General features: G+C 43.2%; 1 protein-coding gene across 4 annotated transcripts in view; it reads left to right on the forward strand.

The window, feature by feature from the left end:
• Positions 1-1916: 1916 nt before the first annotated feature.
• The window catches only part of septin8a (septin 8a), a 61592-nt gene continuing 44981 nt past the window's right edge, over positions 1917-18527 (forward strand). Inside the window, exons 1-2 of one of the 4 annotated variants that reach the window (XM_078230778.1) lie at positions 1946-2040; positions 7482-7517. In XM_078230778.1, coding sequence (XP_078086904.1) covers positions 2011-2040; positions 7482-7517 — 66 coding nt within the window. In that variant the 5' untranslated portion in view covers positions 1946-2010. Of the gene's footprint in view, positions 2041-7481; positions 7518-18527 lie in introns of all 4 variants that reach the window. The other 3 variants (XM_078230780.1, XM_078230779.1, XM_078230781.1) reach the window with 3 other exon arrangements.

Here is an 18527-nt window from a genome sequence, read left to right on the forward strand (position 1 = left end):
GAGAGCAGATATCCACTCCATCTGACGAAGGAGCAGCGCTCCGAAAGCTAATGGCATTTGCTACCAAATAAACCTGTTGGACTTTAACCTGGTGTTGTTAAAACTCTTATTGTCTGTAGGACTTGGCCAACTCAGTCAGTACTGGTGTTACTGAGCCATTTTTGGTGATGTAAAGTCCCCCACCCATAATACAATCTGTACTCTTGTCACCCTCAGTGCTGCCTCTAAGTGGTGCACAACATGGATGGGTACTGATTCATCAGTTGGGGAAGGGGGTTATGTAGCTATCAGCAGGAGCTTCCCTAGCCCATATTTGACCTGATGCTTCCGACTGCATACCATTGTGCCGCCACCTCTGCAGGGTGTGTCCTACCAGTGGGGCCAGATATACACAGGGATGGTAATAGTGGTGTCTGCGATATTATCTGTAAGATTTGATTCTGTAAGTATGATTATATCAGGCTGTTGCTTGACTTGTCTGTGAGACAGCTCTCCCAACTGAACTATGTTCCACCTAGGTGCTTCTTTAACTTGTGTTTAACAGTTTGTTTAAAAATCCAACATTAAAAGTAATGCTTTTTCAAATCCCTTCTGTGGGAAAAATAGTCAAAAATCTTGGAATGTGGCACCCCCTGCACTGGAGTGATTTTTTTTTCCACGGCAAATGATTTGCCCCTTCTTACTGAGAATAATACTTGCATGATACTTATAAATGGTGTGTAGTATAAGGAGATGGCACATACAGGGTTAAAGTGAGACTGTGTGTAGTCCTGCCCACACAGTGATGTAAGAGAACACATGTTCGACACTGAGGGGTCAATCTAATGTTGGACAGAGTCCTGTGTACAAGCAAGCATGAAGACAGTTCCCAGCTTGAACCCTGTACTGTATATATATCTGCATAGTTCTTGTGGTTAATGAATACATACAGTTAACCTATATAAGATTAAGAAGACATCATTATAGGGCGGCACGATGGTTAGCACTGCTGCCTCACAGCGTCTGGGAGCCGGGTCTGATTCCTGGCTTGGGTCACTGTCTGTGCAGAGTCTGCATATTCTCCCTGTGTCTGCGTGGGTTTCCTCCGGGTGCTCCGGTTTCCTCCCACAGTCTAAAAGACATGCTGGTTAGGTGCATTGGCCATGCTAAATTCTCCCTCAATGTACTCAACCAGAGTGTGGGACTCGGGGATTTTCACAGTAACTTCATTGCAGCGTTAATGTAAGCCTACTCGTGGCACTAATAAATAAACTTTTAAACGGTATCCAAATCCTAAAACATGGTGTAGTAATAACCAACGAAGACTCCCGTTGGATTTCCCTCCTCCTGTTCCACCTGAGTCCATTGCTTGAGAGAGATGTTAGCCATCTGAGTCGAGTTGAAAGCCAGAACTACAAGGTGAAGGGATAGTGTGCTGCTGTACTGCCTAATCCCCCAATACCCTCTCAAACTTGCCTTTGAAATTAAATCCATCGTTAGACAAAATACAGCAGTGAAAACACCTCGATGCTCATTCACGAAAGCCTCAGCAAACATATTGTAGCATTTCTCTGTCAGCGCACTTGCACTGCAAGCCATTAGGTTCACTTCGCATTGCCACTGACTGCTCCCACAGAGATCTGAGATGGAAACTTCCCCCTCGCTAAACTACAAGTTCCAGAGCCTTCTGCGGCGCTGGAAGAGACCATTACATCGGGGTGGCTCCTTGTAAAATCAGCCTGTGTGAAAAAGATGAACATCGAGCATTACTGCTCTTGCAATAGTTGGCAACTTAATGTTTGCGATCTGAAGAGAAGTATTTGGTGCCTAGGATTCACGCACTGGTCTTAAAGGTAATGTTTAATCCTTGATTGCCTCTTTACTCCCCCCTCCCCTCTCTTTTGGAGTGGTGTGTGCTGGGGAACTTTGGCGGTGGGGGAGAGGGTTGTCCGTGTTGACCAAGCTGGGAAGGCGGTAGCCGGCGGAGACACGCACTGGAAGGTTCGCATTGCTGTTCATTCACTGAACGCAATGGAGGCGAACGAAACAGAGCAGCGGCCTGTGAGTAAACCGGGGTTCGGAATTAGTGCCCTATTGTACTGGTCTTTGACTGATTTTAATCTCTTTGGGGAGGGGAGGGGTATTTTTCTGGGTTGTATTTGGAGGGGCGGGGAGGGGAGGTGGTTGTCCCAATTCCCAGCTTGTTATGAAGCTGTCACTTAGCGGCCGCCCTTTGTTGTGTCTGCCGGAGCCCGCCGATACATTGTTACAAACATCAAGTGTGCGGCGGATACAATTTGTTCCATTTGCCCTGTCCATTCTTAAAGAAAAAATACATCTCTTCCTCCCCCCCCCACACACCAAAATCTGCTGAATTAACCCTCTGAAGGAACTCCTTGACAATCCATCTCCCCCCATCCCCATCAACCCATCTTTCCTTCTCTCCAAAAGTCACTCTGGGTGAATGTGTTTGCCAGTCCATTGTGGACACGGCGCTGCCACAATCTCTGTGACAGCCGGGGAGTGTTCCAGTGTCTTTGACAATCGTGCAGGATGCTGCTTATCTCCATCCCAGCAGGTGTTCACTCATTCAAAAGGTTGATGCTTTTCCACTTGGGGAGGGGGAGGTGGATTTGGAAATTCTGCAATGAACCCAGTGTTCGGCTCCGAGTGTATTCTTGCCTTGCCTGGCTCAACGTTTCTGCAGGAAGATCTTTCCCACCCTTCCCCCTCTTACAGCCGCAATTTAAACCTCTCTCCATCTTGAATCAGATTATCCTTCATAAACACAATTCCACTTGTTTACGTGCAGTCGGAGCCAGCAAGCGCCCGACTTTCAAACTTTCTTCAGTAAATAGCTGTAAGACCCAAAAAAAAATTATCCCGTTCCGGTTAACACTGCCTGGCTGGGAGGGCGAAGCTACTTTGGTTCTCTGGGCAATCCACATGGGATCCTTCAGAAATCGAAAGTCGAGCCACAGACCGTGCCTCCTAATGCTCCCTCCTGATTAAATGACAATTTAATTTACTGCTATTGATGATAAATAATTGTGATGGCTCCCCTTTTGACCTCCTGAGTCCCACAGCCCCTCTGTACTGCGCCTGTGACAGGCGTGATTTGTGAATGATCTAAAAAGACTTATTGTATTTATATAGCGCCTTTGACCTCATGAAACCCATGAAGATGTTTCACAGGAGTGAAGATTACGTTTGACACCCAGCCACAGGAGACTTTAGGACAGATGACACAAAGCTTTAACAAGGAGGTAGTTTTAAGGAGCTTCTTTTTAAAGAGAGATAGGAAGTTATTAAAGTCAGGGATCATGTCCATGCTGGGCTCTGATATAGCTGGGTAGGCGCCATCCTCATCCTTACCTTGAAGGATCTATACAAACTGATAACCATGCCCCACACGACCTTAACCTAAACCTCCCTCTCTGCCGTGGTATCAACCAAAATGTGGAACTAGAGTCCTGCTTTTTTCAAAATAAGTTAGTCTTATTTCATTATTGAGTAATGACTATCTATCAGCACCTGGGAAGACTCAACCATCACCCTTCTTGCTGAATTTCAACTCCTGTCCCCGAACAGGTTAAATTGAAAACTCCTCCATTCGCCCGAGCTAATTGCTGCAGTTTCCTCCGGCCCTATCTAATCTCCCATCTCATCTCTCTCTCTCTCCCCTCCTCAGAGAGCTCTATTTCTCTGACTTTAGTGCTTTTTTTCAAGTGGCTATTCCCCTAAGCCTGTCTTCCACTACTGGCGGCCATGCCATTCTGCTGTCAAGGCCTGACACTTTGAAACATTTCCCTAAATTGCGCCACTGTTCTCTCCTCCTGGAAGCATCTTTAACCAAGTTCGCCTTTCCCAATGTCTTCTGCAGATTTGGTGTTGTTAAATTATGTCTCAGTCAAGTACCTTGGGAATTTTGCTACAGTAAAGGCGCTATATAAATGCAAGTTGTTTTTATTTTAACTCCTCTAGCAACAGAGCTTTTCATCAACTTGAATCGTACTCTCTGGACTTCCTTCCCTAAACCTCTTCTCCTCCATCTTTTTTAAAAAATCTCACTGTGCCCCTGCTAACCACTCCCTTCCTGGCTCAGGAGATGTTTTCTTAGTCCGTAAAGCAGCTTAGAAGTTTTTTTTTTATCTGGAAGGTGCTTTTCAAAAATGCAATATCTGTTGAGCAGCAGCCCGAGGGATTCAAAGTGCAATTCGACTAACACATTGCCACAATAGAAAGTGGTTTGGGTGGGTATCAATGTAAAAGTGCTTGTAACTCATATTACTGAACATATTGGAGCCCTGAGGTATGATATGCCTCTTAAGGAGAGTGGTTTGAATTGTAAAATAACGTAGTACGATGTCAGCCTCAAAAAAGATTACATGTAGAATATTGCATACCTGGGAGTGAATTGCAGAATGTAATATCATGTTGGCTTGTGTGTAACCTGATGCTTACTCAGAAGTTAATGAATGGATATTATTGCCATTGAGGAGGTGCAGAGTCATGCATCAACCCGATTCTGGATAAAGGACAGTTACAAGGAAGGTTCAGGGAATTTTTTCTTTGAAAGCTGAATTTAGGTTATCCACAACTTACCTATTTTTTCTTTTCAATAATTTGAGAGAAAAGCAATTCAGAACTGTTCAGCAATTAAAAAAAAACTGGCTAGATTATAAGGAGAAGGGAAGTTCCAGATTTGATTCCTTGCTCGTTAGCAAATCTACTGGGAGTAAGGTTAGAGGTACCACAATCGATCTCAATGTCCTGTGTTCGGGAGGAATTAGTCTCTGTCTCGCCTGATCTCTATCCAGGGACCTCTTGCAAGTTACGTATGCCAGATGAGCATGGGTTGAGCTTGTCTGTGATGCTACTCCCTTGGCTTCTGGTGACCTTCCATCTGTCAGCTGAGGCTCAAATCTGAGAAATGGCCCGTCGAGAGAGGTCGTGAAGGCTGTGCCAGGCCCATGAAACCATAGCTCCCAACAGAAGGTTGTCTTTCATGAAAGACTGAAACTGGCAAAGTACCCTGTGCCCTACAAAATAAGTAGGGCAAAAATAGAAGTGGCACAGAGCAGTTTTATGCGAAAGGTAATGAACTTGTCGGGATCGGTTACCAAGGAAGGCTATTTGAAATGTATGGTACAAGATGTATTCTTGGGAAAGAAGGGATTGATGAATGTGTGAGAAGGAGGTAGGTATAGTTTAGATGTATTTGATATTGGCGTGAGGGGGGAATGCATTTGTGCTGTGGTTTCCCAAAGCACCGATTTCGTGAAGCCAGCAGTAACCCCAGTATAAGCCTGCTGGATTCATGGCCAGTGTCTAAGCAGATCGTGTTTTACTGAATCCTCTTATTAATTTTCATTAGCAATGGGGAGGTTTACTTTGGGAATGTATATGCTTTTTGAACCAGTTCTGCAAACACCCTACTCGTTGATATAAAAGCATCCTTTCTAATTTGTCAACAAAGTCAGTTGAGATATAATATGGTAGAATGCTGACCTTTACCCTTGATAAGCCAAATACAATACCTGTGGTATTTGACTTGACATCAAGCACAGACACAGTGGATGAAGGTCTCTTGCTGTATGCAGCAAATCAAAGAACAAAGAAAATTACAGCACAGTACCAGGCCCCTTGGCCCTCCAAGCCTGCACTGACCATGCTGCCTGACTGAACTAAAACCCCCTATGCTTCTGGGGACCATATCCCTCTATTCCCATCTCATTCATGTACGTGTAAAGACGCCCCTTAAAAGTCACTACCGTATCCGCTTCCACTACCTCCCCCGGCAATGAGTTCCAGGCACCCACCACTCTCTGTGTAAAACATCTGCCTCGTACATCTCTTTTAAAACTTGCTCCTCGCACCTTAAACCTATGCCCCCTAGTAATTGACTCCCTGGGAAAAAGCTTCTGACCATCCACTCTGTCCATGCCTCTCTCAATCTTGGAGACTTCTATCAGGTCTCCCCTCAACCTCCGTCGCTCCAGTGAGAACAAACCAGGTTTCTCCAACCTCTCCTCATAGCTGATCATCAGTAAATTTTTGTCTTGCCAATCAATCGTGATTATGTTTGCACGTGCCCTTGCCTTTTAATTGCTGTTATACCTTTTCAGTCAGTGTTTGAGCCCCTTTATTCAAGGGGATATTCTGTGGTCCCGCATGTGCGTTTGGTTTGCAGACTTGCAACGCAAAATGTGAATTGCTCCAGTGGTGAAACTATCTAATTTAAAGACTGCGAATGTTTTAATTACAACCTGGTCTCTTTCTCCATGTTTTTCCCCCCACAACTTTGGCTAGTAACACTTAATTGCTGCCCCCCCCCCCCCCCCATTGCTGTATTGTGCATGATCAATAGACAAACAATGTAGACAATCAGATCAGTGAACAACAAAGTATTGCAGTGTTTCTAATAAGAATGCAGCTCTGATTGAAGTAACATGATGTAACATCTGACGAAGGAGCAGCGCTCCGAAAGCTAATGGCATTTGCTACCTAATAAACCTGTTGGACTTTAATCTGGTGTTGTTAAAACTCTTACCGAAGTAACATGGTCAAATCTGTGCATAATTCACTGCAATTCAAATGATCACATGCTGCAATGTTACTTGTTGTGGAAAGACGTGTGGTCATTTGCATAGGCCGATAAGCTTATTGGTCATTGCACCAGTCTGTACTTATATCCATTTGGTTGTATTTCAGCCTATTTTTGTAGGTAATTTTTCTTTAACCTATTTATAGAGGAACGCTGGGTTTGGAGAATGCTGCACTCCTCCTGAATATTGAAACTTTACTGTTTTAGTAAAAGTTCACAGTAACTTCATTGCAGTGTGAATGTAAGCCTGCTTGCGACTAATAAATAAACATTATCGTCGCTAACAAGGAGAGTGTTAAGTCTGATACTTCCTTGATCTCACCACTGAGGAGAATCTCTGTTAATCCTGGAATTGTTCCACATGGGAGCTGCAACTTCAGATGGCTGAGAGCTGCTAGATCCTGGGAAACCACACTGCAGGCTGGCAGGTCACCATTGCCAGCTGCTTGTATGGTTTTCTGGATCCTGTAGCTCTTACGACCCTTGTGTCTTCCTAAGAGGCTGCTTTGGTGAACTTCCATCTTCTTGTCACTGGTCTTTCAAGAAACAATATCCAAATCAAGGCGCTCAATAGTGGCAATTAAATTGTCTTTATTGGATGAAATATTAAGGAATTTATTTTACTATAAAATGAATGCTTACATTTTTAATAGAAAGTATTCTCTGCAATTTCACAATATATTTACAGGTGAGAAAGGTCATTTGGCCCATCTTAGTTCATTCACCTGGAAATATTCTGCCTTCTCCTTTCTCTCTTAACTTTTCCATTGCTGTACCTAATTGTGCTGTATCTAATTGCTGATGTCTTTTCTTCCATGTTAAGTTCACCTTTTCTCTCTCTCTCTCTCTCTCTCTCTCTCTCTCTCTCTCTCCCCCCCCCCCCCCAAACCTTCAGAACTATACACCATTCCTCAACCAAGAGGCTGTGCAGGTAGTTTATTCCTGAATCTCCTACTGTATTGGCTTACTCGTTTTTTGCTGTTTCCTTTGAGAAGTGTCACTCGGATGTTGTGTGGCTGTTCCACAATGAAATTTCTGAGCGACAAAATCGCAACATCCATGAATGAGTATTCTACCTTTCTGCTGTGGGATATGCCACACTGGTCTCAAGTTTTAACTTTTTTTAATATAAGGGAATCGTATTTGGAGATGTGACTGGCTTTCTAATAATGAATCTTGCAAATAAATTTTCTTAGCATTTCAAATTTGACCTTCTCTGTTCTCCAGTATGCTAACGTGGCGACATCAAATTGTGCGTAATGTTGTATGTCTGTCTCTTCTTAGCATGCCCCAGTGAATCATTCTTTAGCTGTATAAAGAGCAGGTTAAACAGATGGTGTTTCCAAAGTTAAAATGGATAAAGCATTTCTGTGATGTCGGATGAAGGCTGTATTTAATATTTAATAGGTTTATTGTATGTATTGAATGTTCTGAGACAGTAACTTTTACATAAACATAGAATATAGCTTATTGAAAATACAGATTAAAGAATGATGGATACTTGAGTATAATAATGCAGGCAATCTGGTTCAGGTGATCATGTAGAGTTCTAGTAACCCCATAATCCAAGATATTCATTTCTAATTGGGAGTGGAGTGGTTTGACCATTGCTGTGTTGGGTTCTAACTGTCATTAAAAACAACTTATTACATTAGAGGAGCTACATAAATATAAAACATTCAAAGGCACTTTGCAGGAGCAATATAAAATGAAACATGAGCCACATGAGGTATTAATTCATTTGACCAAAAGCTTGATCAAAGGAAAGGCAATGGCATAGTGGTATGGTCGTAGGACTAGTAATCTAGAGACCTAGGGTAATGTTCTGGGGACGCAGGTTCGAACCTTACCATGGCAGGTGATGAAATTTGAATTCAATAGAAATCTGGAATTAAAAGTCTAATGATGACCATGAAACCATTGTCGTAAAAATCCATCTGGTTCACAAATGTCCTCTAGGGAAGGAAATCCATACCTGCTTTGGCCTACATGTGACTCCAGAGCCACAGCAATGTGGTTCACTCTTCAATGCCCTCAGAGATGGGCAGTAAATGCTAGCCCGGCCAGGGATATTCACACCCCAAGAATGAGTATTAAAAAAGGTTTGAAGGAGTGTCTTCACCAGAGCCTGGTGAATGTGTGAAATTCAGTGACACAGAAGGCCAGGTCATTAAGTGTATTTAAGACAGAGATAGAAAGGTTCTTGATGGATAAGGGGATCAAAGGTTACGGGGAAAAGGCGGGAGAATGGGTTTGAGAAACATATCAGCCATGATCGAATGACGGAGCAGACTCGATGGGCCGAATAGCCTAATTCTGCTCCTATACCTTATGGCCTTAAAGGACGAAAGGGAGGTAGAGAAATGGTGAGATGTGTGGAGGGTATTGCAGGGCTTGGGAGCTAAGCAGTTGAAGACCCAGCCACCAATGGTGGGACAACTAAAATCAGAGAGGTGCAGAGGGTTAGAATTAGAGGAGTGTAGGTATCTTGGAAAGTTGTGGATTTGAAGGAGATACAGTAAGTCTCACAACACCAGGCTAAAGTCCAACAGGTTTATTTGGTAGCACGAGCTTTCGGAGTGCTGCTCCTTCAGGTGAGTGCCTGATGAAGGAGTGGCGTTCCAAAAGCCCGTGCTACCAAATAAACCTGTTGGACTTTAACCTGGTGTTGTGAGACTTACTGTGCCTACCCCAGTCCAACACCAGCAACTCCACTTGAAGGAGATGGCGCAGACATGGAGGGAGTGAGGCCCTCTGTTAACCATGTTGTTATTCTCAACTCCAAATGCAAATAGGTTGTCAGTGATGGATGTTCCCAACTGGTAGTAGCAACCTGTACAATACATATCAATCATTGGACAGCACAGTGGTTAGCATTGCTGCCTCACAGCGCCAGGGACCCAGGTTCAATTCCGACCTCAGGTCACTGTCTGTGTGGAGTTTACACATTCTCCCAGTGTCTGCGTGGGTTTCCTCCGGGTGCTCCAGTTTTCCCCCACAGTCCAAAGATGTGTGGATTAGGTTGATTTGTCATGCTAAATTAACCCTAGTGCCGGGGGATTAGCAGGGTAAACATGAGGAGTTATGGGAATAGGGCCTGAGTGGACTGCGGTCAGTGCAGACTCAATGGGCCAAATGGCCTCCCTCTACACTGTAGATTCTATGATTTTGGGTAAATGATTAAGTTGTTAGGCAGCCACGATACCTTTTGACATGCACTATACACCATTAACAATAAAATTCAAAACCCAATCTGTTACAATTGGCTCCCCCCCCCCCCCCCATCCCCCAACCCATCTCGTCCTTGCCTCCTTTCAGCATCGGCCATCAATTGTTTGGGAAGAATGTTGATCATTCAAACTTTGTTCTCAGTGTTTTATCATTTAGCCTTTTCACGTTAATACCTCCCTACACTATGCATCAGTGGAATATTTTATGGGGAGGCAATGACGTAGTGATAACATCTATTACTAGTCCAGTGACCCAAGGTAATGCTCTGGGGACCAGAGTTCGACCACCATTGCAGATGGTGAAATTTGAACTCAGTAAAAAATCTGAAATTAAAAGTTCGTTACGATGACCATAAAACCATTGTTGATTTTTGTAAAAACTCATCTGGTTCATTAATGTCCTTCAGGGAAGGAAATCTGCCATTCTTATCTGGTCTGACCTACATGTGACTCCCAATACACACCAATGTGATTGACTCTTAAATCCCCTCCAAATTGGCCTGGCAAGCTACTTGGCAATTAAGGATCGGCAACAAATGCTGGCCCAGCCAGAGATGCCCATATCCCTTGAACAAATTTTTTTAAAAATCAAAGATAAAACATGTTTAATTTAAGAGCTTTTAAAAAGTGATTAATGCGTTTCCTTTTAGACGCATTTCCTTTTACAAAACCGAGCATTGGGTTTTGTTTCACTGAAGGATGGCTCCACATCCGAGATTCGAACTGCATTAGATGTTTTTATCTAACAAGTTCAAATCTTAAATAACATTCCAATGATTCAAGTGGCATTTATCTTGAATGTGACCTGATAGGTGGTGGGATTCCATGCAAAGTTATGAAGCTATAGGTAAAAGAATGCAGCAAAACATAAATTAGTTTATTTTTTCAGATCAGATGTGCTTGTAAGTGGCCATATCTGCTTATGATGTAGAAACTGACACTGCTTGCAGGGAAGACAGTAAAACCATCAAACAGCAGAAACATTACTTGCAATTTAGTCCAAACCACTGATCTTGTTTAGATGAAATTGAGATTACTTGACAGTATTGGAGTACTATGTTTCTTGTGCTTCTTGTAGCTGAAAGGCTAAATTGCCTCAATGGTAAAATGAGCATGTTAGAATCCTTGTTTCACTCACGTTTAAGCAGTTGCTTTTTAAAAACAAGATGGCTTCAACTCCCATTCCACCGACCGCCCCACCCACAACAATGTGGTCAACTCTTAACAGCCCTCTGAAATGACCTAGCAAGTCACTCAGTTCAAGGACAATTAGGGATGGGCAATAAGTGCTGGCTCAGTTAGCGATGCCCACCTCCCATGAAGGAATTTTTTAAAAAGCCTCCAGTCCGCCTCGTGTATGTATAGCATAAAGTGTGGTTAGGAAGGGAGTTCCAGGTTTTTAACCCAACGTCGGTGATGACGTAGTTCCAAATCAGTGTGCAGGATGAATAGCTTGGTGCGAAACTTAAAGTTGGTGGTGTTCCTATGCACCTAGTGCCCATGACATTCTAGGTGGTAGATGTCACAGGTTTATAAAATGCTGTGGAACAAAACTTAGTGAGTTGCTGGGATGCATTTTGTAGATGGTACTTGCTGCTGCCATTGTGCATCAATGGTTGAAGGAATGGATGTTTAAGGTGCTGGATGAAGTGTTGATGATTGCTTTGCTCTGAGTGATGGTGAGCTTCTTGAGTGTTGTTGGAGCTGCACTCATCGAGGAAAGTGGAGAGTATTCCATCACACTCCTGACTTGGGCCTTGTAGATGGTGGATTGGCTTTGGAGAGGCAGGAAGTAAGTTACTCATCAGAGAATTGCTAGCCTCTGACCTGCTTTTGTAGCCTCAGTATTTATATGGCTGGTCCAGTTCAGCGTCTGGTCAATAGTATCCCCCAAGTGGTTGTTTTTGGGAGATTTGGCAGTGCCATTGAATGTTAAAGTGAGACGGTTAGATTCTCTCATGTCAGAGGTGGTCATTGCCTGACATGCATGTTACTTGCCAATTATCAGCTGGATCTTTCCTCATACGGACGCTTGACTGCCTCGATATCTGATGAACTACAAATGGTGCTGAACCTTGTGCAATCATCAGCAAACATCCCTATTCTGATGGAGGGGTGGCCGCTGATGAATGTTAGAGAAGTGGGTTTTGGTTCGTGGGGCACTGGCATCAACCCCAATAAACACTTAACAGATTTGAGCACGATTTCCAAATCATAAGTCCATGTTGACTCCACCCAATCATGATGTGGAGATGCCGGCTTTGGACTGGGGTGGGCACAGTAAGAAGTCTCACAACACCAGGTTAAAGTCCAACAGGTTTACTTGGTATCACGAGCTTTCAAAGCACTGCTCCTTCATCAGGTGAGTCGTTTGATGAAGGAGAAGCGCTCTAAAAGCCCATGATACCAAATAACCCTGTTGGACTTTAACCTGGTGTTGTGAGACTTCTTACTCTGCTCAATCATATTTAACTTTGAGTGCCCTGTTACCAGATTCCTAATGTTTGTTGTATAACTCAGTTGAGTATTAATTAAGCTTGCTTCTGATCTTTTTTGTAAAGTGAGTTTTAACACCCAGTTTCCTCGCAGCCCAGGTGCAGTGTTGGTTCGAAGTTGAATCAGGTTCTTTCTATTCTGATCAAATAATGTGCCTCGTCAGTAGTTCCAGGAGCAATGCTTGTGGACACCTGGAAATGAACCTTTCTTGATGACATCTACGAACGTTAATTATGAGGACAAAGTTTGGCCATTTCAAAATTGCCTGTACCCCAAAATTACCAATACCCCAGCACCACCCAGGTTTTTAAGCATCCTTCTACCTACGTTCTGTATCATATCTCCAACCTTCTTCTTCTTTATTCTCTGCTTCAGTTCCCTTTTTTAAAAAAGGTTTGTGAACTAGAGTCAAGCACTGTTAAATAAACTTGTAACGATAATCAAGACCACTGACTTATTTTTATGAAAGTACATACATAAATGTATAATTTAAGCCTGAAATTATTACTTGCATTTATACATCCTGTCAAAGATGCAATTTGATATGACCAGTCATTACGTCAGTGGCCATAATAGGTTGTAAGTTATTTCACATAAAACAACACATCCTCGAATACACTGCAAACAATGACAGAGAAAACTTAGAAAATTTGTCCAAAAAAATTAAGAGTGCATGCACTCATCTGTGAAATGTAACACAAAAGGCCAGATTTTTACACCCCTCTCGTCAATGGGTTCTGAGAGGAAGGAGTGTAAAATAGCATGGACGGGATTCCCTCGGGGATACCACCTACCCTGACACGGTGCGATTTTATGGTGGGGCGGACTGGGCCTCAAACGGGAAGCCCACCCTTGCCCCTATTAAGGCCATTAAGTGATTCCTCAATTTTTAGGCTGGTGAGTGCCCGATGACTGAGAGTGGGAAACAAGAAAAGTTCTCATCCTTGATCTCAGACAGGAAGCGGGAGGTAGGAAGCAGGGCCTCCATTAGAAAGCCCCTTCAGAGTGAGGTCACCCTTCCCTCATGAACCAAGGAACTCTAGTCCTCTTCCCACCTGTTCTCCAACCTACAGCACCCCTCCACCAACAGCGAGGTTGCCTCCCACCCCTTCCAATTTTTTTTCCTCTTCCCTTCCCGATTTTCCCCCCCCTACCCTGGGCAATCCCTCTTGGTTCTGTGGTTTCTGCCACTCTTCTATTTTATGGTCCTCACAAAAATAGCAGCTTCCCTGTTCTTTGCCTTACAGGATCCTGCTAGACTGCTGCCTTCACTCTGCCCATGTCCTTCCCAGTAAGGTCTAGCTTTACCCATATCGACCTGCCTTATTCTTGACTCAATGTGCCCTGTCCTATTTGGTCCTTCTGAAAGGCCCTGCTACTACGGTTCCCAGGAGTTTGTCTCTGGCAAGGCAGTGCAGTACCTCTTCCAGCCACTGCAGCTGTCCAAGATGGAACTTCCTTCCAAATACGGGTGGAAGTCCCATCTGCTGCAAATCAGTTCTCATTAGAGCGTGAAATGACAATGGGTCTGCCGAAGTCAGCAGAGATGGATTCCCTGCCAACTCTCCGGATGCCGAGTGCTCACCATCCTGAAAATTCAGGCCATCGGCTATAAAACCTGCAGGGTTCACACCTAAATCAGCCACTGATTACAATTGAATAGAAGGCACTGTGACAATCAAATTTGATTTATAATTATTAAAATGCATAACTAAACATTCCTGTGGGAAAAACTACTAAGGACTTATGAGAAACAATTTAGTGATAAATTAATGGAATTATGCTATTCAAATTACTCAACTACATTTTTGAAAATGATTTTATTTGTCCTCTGTCCCCTCCTCTTGAGCAAGTCAAAAGATACAGTTTGAAAAACATCACCTGCCCAATACAAATATCTGAAAAATGCAAAATAAATTAACAGGTAAATAATCTCTGCTGCATTCCCCATGGCAACGCCTCTACCAATCAGAGTCCACTTACCAACAAAACTGCACTTTCTTCTCATACAATATAAATTGTTGCCTTCTTGCTGTTGGTTTATCTTGTGTAGCTGTCCAGCTGAATGCAAGATGAGAAACTTCAATAGTACGTCTCTTTGGCAGTTCTCAAGTTCTGTACTACCAAATGACCTTAACTCTTGTTCAAGGTCTAATCGCTGCCAGGGGCTTGGGCCTCTAACTTGGTTTCTGCCACTCTTCTATTTCATGAAAATAACAGTTTTCCTGTGCTTTGCCTTGCAGGATCCTGCCAGGCTGCTGTTTTCACCCTGCCCATGTCCTTCTCAGTAAGGTTTAGCTCTACCCATGCTGATCTGTCTTATTCTTGGCTCAGCGTGCCCTGTCCTTGGCCAGTTGTGGCTCTGACACATTGCTGATTTGTCAGGGTCACTCTTTGACCCATTGCTAGTTGTTTTACCTGACAAGTGCCCCCGTTTGGTCTTTCAGAAGCCATTCTTGTCGGAAGTTGATTTTCAGTGTTATGCATTGTTCATGTTCATGAATATGTTTATGTTAATCAAGTCATTGATGGATGTGTGCCTACATACACAATGAAAAGCTGAGGCCCAGTATAAATTCCTAGGGAAAAGCACACCATATTCGATCTCGCCACTTTCCATTTCCCCATTCCCCAACCCTCCACCCCTTGTGCTGCTGATTACCTCCAGCCTAGTCCATTTTTTGTGTGTGCTCATTAAATTTTCCTATCGTTATAAGACTGGCAGTTTACTGTTTTTATGGTAAAACTGACACTTTTGGAATTTGACCCCAAGGAAACATGCAATAAAATTGAAATTTGATTTATTTAGTCAAAGGAACTCTGCTTTTAATAATACACTGGACAGTACATTGCACGGCACCCTTTTTAATTAAAACAAGGCACCATTCAACCTACCGTGGGAAATACCCCTGGGGATCTGCAGAATTTTGACAATTACCCAGAAATTATTCTAATTCTTTTTTTAAATGAATTCTTTCATGGGATGTGCATGTTGCCAGCCAGCATTTATTGCCCATCCCTAATTATCCTTGAGAAGATGATAGTGAGCCACCTTCTGAAGCTTTGCAGTCTGTGTGTGTTTGGGGGGGGGGGGGGGGGGGGAGATGGGGGGTAGAGGTGGGAGTTCCAGGATTTTGACCCAGTGACAGTGAAGGGTCAATCAAATTCATTGTTCGCTCTCAGAACAGACTTATCTTGCATCCCATTGTATGTAATTTCTTTTTGGAGGTTGGCAAAAGACAGAACCCTTCACCAGGACCATGTATTGGGTGGCAGTCTCATCCCTCTTTTTCATATAGGTAGAAAACATAGCAAGCAATTAGTGCACAGGAAGCTCCCACAAATAGCAATGTGATAATGTGACGTATCACTTTACCTGATTTTCTGTATAGTGATGTTAGTTGAGGGATAAATGTTGATCAGAACACTCAGAATGAAGTTCGCTGCATGTCAAATAGTGCCATGACATATTTTGTATCTTCCTGAGATGGCAGATGGGTTGTCATTCTAATGTCCCATTTCAAATGACAGCACCTCCAACAGTGCAGAACTTCCACGGTACTGCATGGAGTGTCAGCCTAGATAATGTGCTTAAAGCTCTGGAATGGATTTTGAACCCACAGCCTTCTCACTTGGAGACAGTGTCACTGAGGAATCCATGATTATTCTTTGCCCGAGCGCTGTAGTCATTGTCATCATGATTATTTTCCCAGCAGCACTGCTGTTGCAAAGTCTGGTATGTTTCTTGTTTCATGGGAAGGGAGTTTATTAAATGACATTTTTGCTAAATGCCTCTGAGTCAGATACTTGTGATAGTTACCACATATCTGGTCCTGGGATGTTCCTGTGCAGTCAACACAGAATCAACAGATTTATGGCACAGAAGTTGGTCAATTAGTCCCTCACATCTGTACTGACAGAGAAAGAGTTACCCAGCCTACTCCCCCTTTCTAGCTAATGGTCTGTAGCCATGTAGGTTATGGCACTTCAACGGCACATCTGAGTTTTAAATGCAAGAGGGTCTCTTTAAGGCAGTGAGTTTCAGACCCACACCAGAGTGATGTTGATAATATTTCCCCTGAACTCCCTTAACTAATTACTTTAAATCCATGCCTGGTAGTTATTGACCACTCTGCTAAGGAAAATATGAATGAACAATGAATTTATCCTTCCTATCCACTCTATCTAGGGCCTCTCATGATTTTATACACCCCCTATAAGACTTACCCCAGCTTTCTCTGTTACAAAGAAAACAACTCCAGCCTATCCAATCTTTTGCAAAAGTTAAAGTTCTCCAGTCCTGGCAATATCCTCCATAAATCTCCTCCATATTCTCTCTACTGTGACCGCATTCTTCCTGTAATTTGATGACTCGAACTGTATGTGGTTCTCCAGCTATGGCCAAACTAGTGTTTTATACAATTCTAGCATAACATCCCTGCTCTTATAATTTAAGTCTCGGCTAATAAAGAAATGTATCCATTGCCTTCTCGGTTACTTACTAATACTCCTGGACATGCACTCCAAGGTCTCTCTGATTCTCTTAGCATTATACCGTTTCTTGTGTATTTTCTTGTCTTCTTTGACCTCACCAAATGAATTACCCCTCATATTTTTCTGGACTGAAATCCATTTGCCACTTCTCTGCCAGCCCATCTATAGATCCCAAATTAACCTTGATCGCTAGAGGATTTGAATACAGAACAAAGATGTCTTGCTTCAATTGTATGGATCCTTGTTTAGACTGCACCTAGAGTACTGTGTGGTTTTTTTTAATGGTCCCCTTACCTAAGGAAGGATATACTTGCCATAGAGGGAATGCAGTGGAGGTTTTAATTCCTGGGATAGTGAGACTGTCCCATGATTAGAGATTGAAGAGTCTGGGACTGTACAGTTTAAAAGAATGCTTCAACATTTTAGGGGCTAGATAGGGTAGGTGCAGAAAAGATGTTTCCTTGGGTGGGTGTCTAGAACCAGGGGACACAGTCGCTTAATAAGGAGCAAGCCACTTAGGACTGAGATGGGAGAGAATTTCTTCACTCTGGGGTGGCACAGTGGCTAGCATTGCTGCCTCACAGCACCAGAGACCTGGGTTTGATTCCCGGCTTGGGTCATTGTCTGCGTGGAGTTCGTATGTTCTCCCCATGTCTGCGTGGGTTTCTTCCGGTTTCCTCCCACACTCCAAAGATGTGCGGGTTAGGTGCATTGGCCATGCTAAATTACGCCTTAGTGACCTGGGATGCGTAGGTTAGAGAGATTAGCGGGCTGAATCTGTGGGATTACAGTGATAGGGCCTAGGTGGAATTGTTGTCAGTGCAGATTCGATGGGCCGAATGGCCTTCTTCTGCACTGTAGGGTTTCTATGATTCTATTCTATGATAATGAATCATTGGAATTGACTAATGCCAGGAGGCAGTCATTGAATCTATTCAAGGCAGAAGTCGATCGATTTCTTGATACAAATGACATTAAGGGATACGGGAATAGATTGGGGAAAATGGTGATCAATCATGATCAGGTTAAATGGTGGAGCAGGCTCGAGTGGCTGAATGGCCTACCCCTGCTCCTATGTTCCTGCAGTCTATAGCTTTCTGCCCCAATATCAATCACATGACCAATTTTTGCATCATCTGCAAATCTCTGGATCGTGCCCCCAGCAATTGAGACTAAATCATTGATGAATACACCAAAAAAGGAAGGATTGTAGATTGAGCCCTGTGGAACTCCACTAGAAACTACATTTCAGATACAAAAATGTCCATCAAACATTATCCTCTACTTCCTGTAACTGAGTCCGTTTTGGATCCAACTTGCCACTTCTGTTGGATCCCAGAAATATTTTCATTTCTAATCAGCCTTCCAAGTGATGTCCAAAAGTGCACAGGTTTGGTGGATTGGCCATGCTAAGTTGCCCCTTTGTGTCCCAAATTTTATATTATAGGTTAGAAGGACTAGCGGGGTAAAATGTGTGGGGTTATGGGGTTAGAGCCTGGGTAATAGTTGGTGCATACTCAATGGGCCGAATGGCCTCCTGCACTGTAGGGATTCCATGATTCAATTCTATGATTCTAAAGTGGGACCTTGTCTAAAGCTTTGCTAAAATCTACGTTGATGATATCAAACATTCTATCCTCATTGGCCTCCTTGTTGCAGATATTGAATCAATTTAGTCAGATGTAAACCTTCCTGAAACAAATCCATGCTGTCTGTCTCCA

The sequence above is a fragment of the Mustelus asterias genome, chromosome 16 (genome assembly GCF_964213995.1).
Source record: "Mustelus asterias chromosome 16, sMusAst1.hap1.1, whole genome shotgun sequence".
Taxonomy (NCBI): domain Eukaryota; kingdom Metazoa; phylum Chordata; class Chondrichthyes; order Carcharhiniformes; family Triakidae; genus Mustelus; species Mustelus asterias.